This window comes from Anas acuta, chromosome 4, assembly GCF_963932015.1.
Source record: "Anas acuta chromosome 4, bAnaAcu1.1, whole genome shotgun sequence".
In the NCBI taxonomy this organism is placed as follows: Eukaryota; Metazoa; Chordata; class Aves; order Anseriformes; family Anatidae; genus Anas; species Anas acuta.
In genome coordinates this window covers 61,833,044-61,842,814 of record NC_088982.1, presented here as the reverse complement: position 1 = coordinate 61,842,814, position 9,771 = coordinate 61,833,044, and the positions used below count along the sequence as shown (strand labels likewise).

At 40.4% G+C, this 9,771-nt stretch overlaps 1 protein-coding gene across 2 annotated transcripts; it reads left to right on the top strand.

Moving 5' to 3' along the window:
- The first annotated feature begins 629 nt into the window (after window positions 1-629).
- On the top strand, window positions 630-9,089 carry STAP1 (signal transducing adaptor family member 1). 2 transcript variants are annotated; one of them, XM_068681609.1, is made up of 8 exons: window positions 631-914; window positions 3,147-3,218; window positions 3,733-3,846; window positions 4,527-4,583; window positions 5,789-5,973; window positions 6,595-6,723; window positions 7,372-7,441; window positions 8,589-9,089. In XM_068681609.1, the coding sequence occupies exons 1-8, from the start codon at window positions 792-794 to the stop codon at window positions 8,787-8,789; spliced, it is 951 nt and encodes a 316-aa protein (XP_068537710.1). In that variant the 5' UTR covers window positions 631-791; the 3' UTR covers window positions 8,790-9,089. The 2 variants fall into 2 exon arrangements, with proteins under 2 accessions (XP_068537711.1, XP_068537710.1); XM_068681610.1 differs by lacking the exon at window positions 3,147-3,218 and having other exon boundaries at window positions 630-914.
- Window positions 9,090-9,771: the final 682 nt, after the last annotated feature.

The window sequence follows — 9,771 nt, the reverse complement described above, 5'->3', positions numbered from 1 at the left end:
TATTTGTTCTGAACCCTGCAGGAAGGCCAGAAACAAAGTTAAACATCACAGCTCTGGGAAATTGATGGAATTTTCACCCCTCATTTACCAATGTTTCACTCCTGAACTACCATCTCCCTTCACACTGTGTTTAAAGACTTCCGTATTATCAGCTCTTTCACAAAGAAAAACCTTTTCCTATGTGCACGTTAGAAAGTTGATTTATCCTTGCCAGCTACACACAAGTGTAAGCAGGTTTATTTCCAGTATCACTTTTGGCATCCCATTTCCTACCGAAATTCTAACTCTGATTTCATAGTCTCAACATTAAAACGCATTTTCACAGAGAAAAAAAAAAAAATAACACTTGGGAAGAATCTAAAAGCACAGCTTTCCCAGCCTGCATGTAGCTGATGACAAGTCATAAAAATCAGGCTGTTCTGCCACCACGTCCTGGTGACATCCCTCACAGTAACAATGCAATTTTGTACCAGCGTGCTCATCCTCTGAACACTTACCCTTGGGCAAACTGAGCAGCACAATCTTGTCCAGCTCACTAAAAAAGGTCCGTTTTAATCCACTCGATCTGGTTCCCCAGACGATTGCACACCAAGCAGGGCATCTGCTGACCTAAAAGCAAGCACTGAGACTTCCTCTTAGAGGCGCTGCTTTCTTTGCCCCCGTCACCAGTATGAGCTCTCTGGCTGACGAAGAGCAGGGGAGAACAACGGGCGTGGGGAGGCAACAAGAAAAAAAATAAACAAACAACCACCACCAGCACATCTGATAACCACAAGATACTGAGAAGAAGCATGGAGAAGCCTGTACAAACTCCTCAGCCAGCTCCCCGGCGAATCTCCCAGGAGAGACAGAGGATCACGGGTCTGCCGCTGTACTTCCAAGGTTACCTGTCAGTCCGGCACGTGAAATCCCAGGTAAGGTGCACGGTCCCAGAGAGCAGATATGTTTAAATATTTCCTCAAAATATTATCGCTGCGTATCTGTTGATGATGGTGGTGGCAAATGTTTCTCGGTGCTGGCTGATGCAAATAGGTGCACTGAAATAGTGATAGCAGCTTAATTTGTGCTTTTGTTTGTTTCTGTTCATATTACTCGTGGGGGAAAAAAAAGGAAAATAAATTATGTAAGGTAACCGTCAATATCTCTAGGATCCCATTATAACAACCATAATTATAATATTATAATCATATACCTGTTGAAACTTGGATTGATTTTGACCGATTTCATAGCTACCAGCACAGTGAAAAGCTAATGCAATATTTTTAACACCATGACACGGTTATATTGCTCCAATGCATGATCTATTTACTGAATGCATCCTGAAATCTTCAGGGACACACCACCTGAAGTATATATGAGCTACACGGCATCTGTTTTCTCTTGTTGGTATGAGCTGATGATTTCACATAGGTAGACTAGCTTGGAAACAAAAGAGTGTTTTTTTTTTATTATTATTATTATTATTTTATCACAGGATTTTATTATTAAAAAGACACAAACATATAAATGCCGGAATGCTTTTATCTGTACTATTACTATCGTGTATGTTCAGAGCATGACCCTATATTAAGCTGATCACCCTTTTTTAGCACTTGATAATGACAATCCCTATACTTAGTGTTACAAAGCGATTTTTACCCTAACCATACCTACACTCAAATCTCTGTAGGTGCAGATGCAGAAAGTAGAAAAGAAATATGAGTTATGCTGTGCTAGAGGTAGATATAATCAGGAGACCAAAATAGCACTGTGGTTCACAAACACAGGAACAAACAGGTACCACGGAAAACAGGAACAAAAACAAAGAAACAAAAGTAGACTAATAATCTCGCTGTTAATTTTTCTGCAGCACTAGAAATTATTCAACACTTTGCCTTGTTGTAACAGGGCACAACAATAATACACACCAATCTGAAGAGATTTACGTGGGCTGGGCAAGTCGTATTATCATTTATGAGAAACCAGACACTCAAGAATAAATATATTAAAGGCTGTGAAACAATTACAAATGCTCCTGGGCGACTACTACTATATCTCCAAAGAGCAGAAGCCTACATTATAAAGTGTGGTTCAAAACTTTCCCGTAACATCCAGCCCCACACCAAGCGAGCATTCACAGGCTTCATTAATTTGCTAGAGACAGAGGGTTTAAAAAGGGCATTTACACCTTAATAGCACACAGCAGCGCTCAGAGGTTGGGGTCCAGAGGCTAAACATGGTAGAGAATCTTACACCAGCAGTTTGTCAGAAAACACCAGAACGACTATTTAGAAGCTAGCAGGACAGGGAGCAAGGACTGCCAGCAGGATACTTAGGGAAAAAAATTGTTCACTTTAGTTCCTAGAGACCTAGTAGACTTCACTAGTTCCTTCTTTCTCCATTTTTGTGAATATGTCTAACTTTGTGTCAAAGAAAATCCCCCAACAAAACAAAATAAACACAAACATAAAACAAGTAAGGAAACCAAAAACTAGAACAGAACTTCTGCATTACAGGTTTGCGTTCCCAATTCCACATCCCATAACAGCTGCACTTCTTGGGGTATCAGGGTCGCAAGAAGATGGAGAAATGTACAGAAAGCTTTCCCATTACTTGGGTATGACTGTACTAGGGAACAGTAAGAAGAGTCAGACAGTCATACTTACTTGGGCATGATGTTGCTCTATGAGCACAATGTAACTTAAAAGACAAAGCATGCAAAATGCCACTTTGAATACAGGAAGTCCGGTTAATAGGTCAGACTGCTCTCAAGATCCACGATCCTGCCCCTATAGCAAGTAAACTGGCATGATCAAAATTATATACAGATAGACACTTAAAGGAAATACAATTTTTTTTCCATTCCTTACCCCTTTTAAGTCCCCTGACAAATGCTAAAAACATTTAATTTAATTAAAATGAAAGCTTTCTGATTTGATGCCAAGTTAGGATAGTAGAGAAAAAAGCCTAGAGCTTTTTTCTGTTTCTACCTATCAAAAATAACTTTTTTTTTCTCATAAAATACTTCAAAAATACATACATACATGATCTTTAAAACACCTGTTTAAAAGTACATGACATTTTTTCTCAGCAGTTCTTTTACTTTCAGCATTGTGTGAAAACTAAAAGATTGTCTTGACAAACTGACACTTCCTCCTTTGTAACAGGAATTTAGAGCGTATTGGACAGAACTGAGAGGAACTGTGCTCTTCTTTTATGATGATAAGAAAGCACCAACAGTGAGTAGTGTGCTATCTTTGTAACCGCACGTTGTGTGAACCGCATCGGTTATTTTCAAGAAGTAATCCCTATGTACCCAAGACACCTCTCTGTGCCCTTTCCCCTCTCCCACCTGCACAGTCCAGAAAACAGTACTCAAAGTTGTAACAGAAAGACTGAAAAAAAAAAAAAGAGAAACAAACAACAGCATTTTAATCCACCTAATTAAAGCAAAAATGAATTATTTTTTTTGGCACCTAAGCTACAAATGTATTCGAATTGCTCCATAATGTTACTTATGAAGACTAAGATGGGAAAAATCCAGAAGGCATGTTGTGGGTGCAAAGAGCTTTTGTAAGCAGAAACAAGGGACCGAGCTTTGAAATGTCTGTCAGTAAAATTTAATCCAAGATCTAGAAAAAAAGTTTCCATGCATTTTCTTCTAAATAAATTTTTTCAAAGAGCAGCTAGATCTGGGCTGAAAATTTGGGGTGAAAATTACAACTTCTGCTATTTCTTTTCTTGCTTCCTTAGTACTCACAGAAGCTAGATATATCAGCTTTGACCTCAGCAACCAATATTTATCCACATGAAAACGACTCTTCACAGTTCATCCTGACATTGTCAAATGAGGAACTAGAAGTGAAGGTAAGAAAAATGAAAGTTATGATTTGTAAGCTGCTTGGGGCGTTACCCCATCTGTCACAGATATTCAGAGCTCCACTCTGACATGAGAGTAGAGCTACCTTCTTTGGTGTGGCCAGGCACCAAAAGGCAGCCGAAGAGGGAAGCAGTGCATAGGAACTTAACACTAGGGAAACTTCCCCTCAAGACATTAGGCAGTTTTCTCTGGAGTATCTGAGAATATAAAGTAAGCAAAGAATTGAACCTAAAAAAAAAAAAAAAAATACACAAAAGTAGTCAGGAAGTATCCCCCTGAAAGGCTCAGGCCATCTGTAAAACCAAGACAGGCAATAAAATATCAAAAAGCCATACTAGAGACTATAGAGCTCAGGGACTACCTTGAAGGATTTGCAGTTGAGACTCACCTACCTCCTTGGCTTGGCCTTCCATTTAGATCCACACACCTTACTCCTTTTACTCCAACAGAACCTATGATTTCTTTCCTCCCCACCTCCATCCTCTCTCACTAATTGAACTTGGAGCAACTGGGAAAGTGCAATGCTTCAGGGTGTGACTGATGTAGCTTGGCAGGAGACTCATTTCCAGGCAAGGCACTTCTAAAGGGATGAAAGTTATCTGAACATGAAAATGTTGCACTTCGTTTGCTGCAGTTATTCTTACACTGTCGCTCTCTGTTCCCTCAGGCTGATAACTGTGAATATGGAAAAGAATGGAAGGGTTTTATTCTCACCGTGGCAAAGGTATGGAAGGGTTTTATTCTCGATGTCCAAAGTGTATATGAGGGGTCTTTGTGCATGCAACAAGTTGTCTTCCACAGGCATAAAGCTTTGCTTCTAATGTGCTTGCACACACTAACCTGCCTGCTCATCCCCCAAAGAGAGCAAAATTCAGACTGATTTCACCCCAGCTCACCTGCCATGGTATTTAATCAGACACAGCTCCCAACGCACGGTTTGCTGTCTGGGGAGGAAAGACTTCTAGCATAAGACCATCTCCTGCACCTGTGAAAAAGGGAGCCTGCTCTGAGAGAAACAACTTCTTTAGTTATTTAACATTTGAGGAAGAAATAAATGAAGAAATGGCTCAACTGCACACCTGAGAGAACCCCTTGAGCCCTGTGTTTTATTCTACTGGGGAAAAAAAGTCTTAATCTCCCCCCCTGCTTTCATGTGGCACTTAGGAAGAGAGAACCATATCTGATGTTTCCCTATTATTCTGAACAGCTAGCAGGGGCTCCTTTTATTGGTCTAGCAGTCAAAACTCACAGCACTTTGCCAGCTGTAATCGTTTGAAAATCGAAGTAACTAATTTCGATCATTTTATCTCTGGCTTTATTTCTCTGTCTCTTTAGATAGCCAAAACCACTTTTCTCGCCTTTCTTAATGCATGGGGAGTCCTAGGTGTCATCTACATGTTTAAGAAAAGATTGCTAATACTGTGGAATAACTGTGCTATAATCATTTTATGTATATTCATTCTTACTTGTATGAAACATCTTAGTTAAACGCACTTTGAAAAGAGCGAGATATTCTTTAATAATGACCAGTAGAAAATAAAGGAAGTTTCTTCACAGATAACTTTCTGTTGGTGTAGCTGAACCACTCAAAAAGATGAAGTGAGCTGAAGTAGATTAAGTTGCATTTATGTAGCCTTTTGCAGTATAGAATCCCTGATACTTTGCAGTTGCTCACACTGTTCCCACTTTAATCTGGTAAATCACAATGCAGATGTATTTGCCCCACTATTTTAACATAAACAGGTGTGCAGTGTCTTATTCAAAGCAGCATACCCAGACCATCCAGATTATCACACTTGCTTAAACTGAGCAGGTAAGAAAGAGCTCTGCATGCCAGCTGCATTCTGGAGATTGCTGTGATGGCACAGAAACAGTTGCTCACAACGTTTGTCCAGTCTTTTCATTTCTAACTATGCTGTTCCTTTTTAGCTGTCAGTTCCACTGGATGAGTTGTTGCTACCTGAACAACTTACGAGAATGCACGAAGTGCTAGAGAAAGAAAAGAAAAGAAGGATCACACTTGATGACCATTCCAATGCGTCCTTGAATAAAGAAAGCCTTCACGAAAGCCTTCCCAGCAAGGACAACAGCAGTACAGCCACTGCTATGCCAGCGTAAGCTCTGACAGAAGTATGCAAACCCCAACCTGACTAGGGAGCCTTCCCTTCTTTTCAAGTATTGTTTTCATACAGAGGTTTGAAATTCAACTGTTATACAGGGGGTTTAAAATATTAAATGAACAAGATCTACCTCAAAGCCTTTCAGAGATTTTGTAAGGGAAAGATTACTCCTGCAGCTTTTCCACACTGCCTTTTGTTTTGCAAAGGTTGAGTGTAGTGTATTGCTACGCTTGATAAACCTTTTAGAAAACCACGTTAGACTGGTATATCTGCCCTTCTGAGAACATGCTGATTACCCTTCAAAGTAATTCTGCGTTGCTCTTCTCACATTTTTTGCAAGGGTTCATAAAGCAATCTATCTGAACAAACGTGCCACTTTCTCTATGAGAAGGGCAGAGCACTGCTGTCCTGAATTATGCTCCTGTAATAGCATTATTCATCAGGAGTCCTTCAGATGTCATGCCCCTTGGCAGCCATGGCTAATTACCTCGGATGAGCCTAGCACTGTTAAGAAGCATCAGCCTGGTAGACCACATCTCTTTGCACAGCTTGGAATGACACAGCCTTACTTGTGTAACTTGCGTTCATGCCGTTTCTTCCCTCCCATCTGTGCAGCTGCTTCTATGCAGTATCTCGGAAAGAAGCGATAGAGATGTTGGAAAAGAATCCTTCCTGTGGAAATTTGATCCTGCGTCCTGGCAGCGACAGCAAGAACTATGCAATCACTGTCCGACATGGGCCAAAGTAGGTTGAGTCTATATTTCACAGCTAGTACATACTGTATTAAAAGCTGAATTAATAATACCCAAAGTTGACATGTGAAGCATATTCCTCACCTTCAGACTATTCTGAACAGGGCAAACAGGGCAAGAAGGGCATGGGCCTGAGACCAACTTGCCAGTTCTCTCCTCCCCCAAAGCCAGTTAGATTAAACAAAGAAGCAATAGAGATCCACCAACAAAAGTCAGTGTCCTTGGGAAAACACTTTCCCAGGTGCTGTCCAGCCATGAAACCCAACTCATAAGAAATCTTCGTGCAGAATGAAAATGGAACAGGCCATATCCCTTTGTAAAATGAAGAAAAATGAAAGAAATATTTTCAAACGGTAACTTGGACTAGAAACACACCACATTTTAACTGAATTGCCCCCATTTTAGCTTTGCAGAGTTTCAGAACAAGAGTCACCTAAGACACCAGGAAACAACATTTGCAATTCCCAGTGTTCCTAAATTATGACAAGAAAAAACACATCTTGCCGCACACCTTCAATAGGCTCTGGGGATATTACAGAACACATCCATTGCTCCTGCAGAGGAATTCATGACAGCAATGGTACATCATAAGTTATTTCATTTCTAACAGCATATCAACTGTCATTTCCTTTCCTTTCAGTGTCCCATGCATAAAACACTACAGAGTGATGTCTAAAGAAACAAGTTACATTATTGAATTGGAAAGAAAGGTAAGTGAGCAATTCCCTTTTTAGAGATTCTTAAGAAGGTGTGAGAAATATTGCTTTATAGAAAGTTAGAAAAGCTACAGTAAATTCCTAACTATAATTTGTGAGAAAGTATCTATTTTACCTCTCCCTAGCCCATCTTGTCTTTCTTTAGTCTTTTGCCTCTATTAGGCTAACCAATCTACAGAAAAAAAAAAACAAACTAAAATTAGAAGAGGAAAAAGTACCCACAACCTCTTCTCTTCTACTGAAAATATAATCAAACCACCAGCAACCACAAAACACTCAAGATTGCTTTTTCTTTTTCCCCGTAATTCAGCCTTCAGTAATAAGTCTGCGAAGTGAGCTCTTATTGAAGCTAGAGGAAGTTCAAAGTGCATTTCACATAACTCTGAGAAATAAAAATAACTTAGATGAGGTGCTATCAAGTACATATGGACCTTACTACTTGGTTTTAATTTCCTCTTTCCTTAAGAGTTGTTTAACCAGTGACCTGAGAAACATCCTAACCATTTGAAAAAGCATTTGCTGCTAAACTACCTGCTGAAAGAGCACCAGCAGTCATTGAAGAGCATCAAAGTGCACAGAGCTAAACCTCTTTTGGTTTGTTACTCATTTGATAGAAGGGAAGGAGTTGTATGTTTGAGGATCAGCCTGGAGAAGGCTCCAGGGAGACCTTACCATTTGTCAGGGAGCGTAACTAAAAAAGGGTAGGTTTATAGTAGATACAAGGAAAAATTTCTTTACTGTGAGGGTGCTGAGGCCCTGGCACAGGCTGCCCAGAGAAGCTGTGGATGCCCCATCCCTGGAGGTGCCCAAGGCCAGGCTGGATGGGGCTTTGGGCAACCTGGTCTGGTGGGAGCTGTCCCTGCCCATGGCAGGGGAGTGGAATTGGATGATCTTTAAGGTCCCTTCCAAACCATTCTGTAATTCAATGATAAAAACATTACCATATGTTGCAGGGAGCTGTCCTAGACGTAGACCTCGATTTCACTGCATCGAAATGCTAGATGCAAATCCAGTATCAATCGCTCAAAGAACATTGCTATACACACAAGCCTACTAGCATGTTTTCAAAATGTATTCTAACGCACACAGTATGTTTTGTTTGGTGTTTTCTTTTTGTTTGTTTTGTTTTTCTGTGAAACAGGTGTCACTTGCAAGTCTTCAGGATGTCATCAATTACTTTGTGACCCAAACCCAAGGAAACCTGAAACCATTTGTCATGGGAGCATGCCACAATGCTCTGCAGACAGCCCACAGTTCTGAAAGCAAAACACAGAGAAGCCCTGCTGAAGGACAGAGGCACAAGGAGGAGCTTACAGGAACTCCACTATTACAGCTAAGCTGAAAGCATTTCCCATGCTGAAATTCAGTTCCTTTCTTCAAACAACTAGCCACAATATTTCCAAAGATACAAGGAAAGGTTAAGAATGTGAACTTACCTAAAGCCCTTACCTCTGTTTGATACAAGCCAGATGTACATATAAACACTGCCTAGCTGAAACCTGTGTTATTTTAGGATGCGAGAGATTGTGATGAGGTGTCACGGGTGTTTCAGCATTGGTAGAAACTGGTGCCAGTTTTCTTTCTATGCAGTCATTATTCTTGAATAGCACTTTTTAAAATAAATGTTCACATATTTACCATATATATTTTGAAAATGGAGATAAATAGATGGAAACGTGTACTTCTTACTCCTAAATCTATCAAGGAGGTCATATCTGTCAGAACAGCCTTGTTAAGAGTAGTATGATCTTGACACAGGATCCTCCCTACTCCAAGCATTAAAGAGACAGAGCTGGGTGCTAAATGCCTCGTTTTGCATGCAGGAACATTCCTGCAACTATTTAGGAAGTAATTAATTCAATGTAAGAAATTAAGGGAAAGCTAATGTAAATTTTGAGCAGACTATGCATGAATGAGAAAGATCTTTAATGCCGATACAAAATTTAATCTCTGCAAATCACCTGCTCTTGCAAAGAAAAACATTTTGAAGGAAAGGTATTTGGCGTGTTCTAGCAGAAAGGCAGCTGGTTCTTCATTGCTGCAGGGAGATGGCTAGCTCTAGCTGCTGCATGAGAACATAGCGTCAAAAAATCCTAGGCACACACAAGCTTTCATTACAAAGCCAAAAAGCAGTTCTGAAATTCCAGGTGGTGCAACGAACCTCTGCACTGCTAGCACTGTACTGGCAGTACTGGAGATCTGGAAGACCAGCAAATCTCCCCAGCCCAAAGCTCACTTGCCCAGCCTGAGCTGAGCCCTTTCAGCGTGATCCTGCTGAGCACCTGCTGGGACTTTGGGGAAAAAAGCAACACTAAATTGAAAAA

Coding starts and splice junctions, on each gene's coding strand:
- STAP1 (XM_068681609.1), top strand. CDS start 792: ATGGAGAAGCCTGTACAAACTCCTCAGCCAGCTCCCCGGCGAATCTCC. Junction 3,219..3,732: donor ATGATAAGAAAGCACCAACA/GTGAGTAGTGTG, acceptor TTGCTTCCTTAG/TACTCACAGAAGCTAGATAT. Junction 3,847..4,526: donor ATGAGGAACTAGAAGTGAAG/GTAAGAAAAATG, acceptor CTGTTCCCTCAG/GCTGATAACTGTGAATATGG.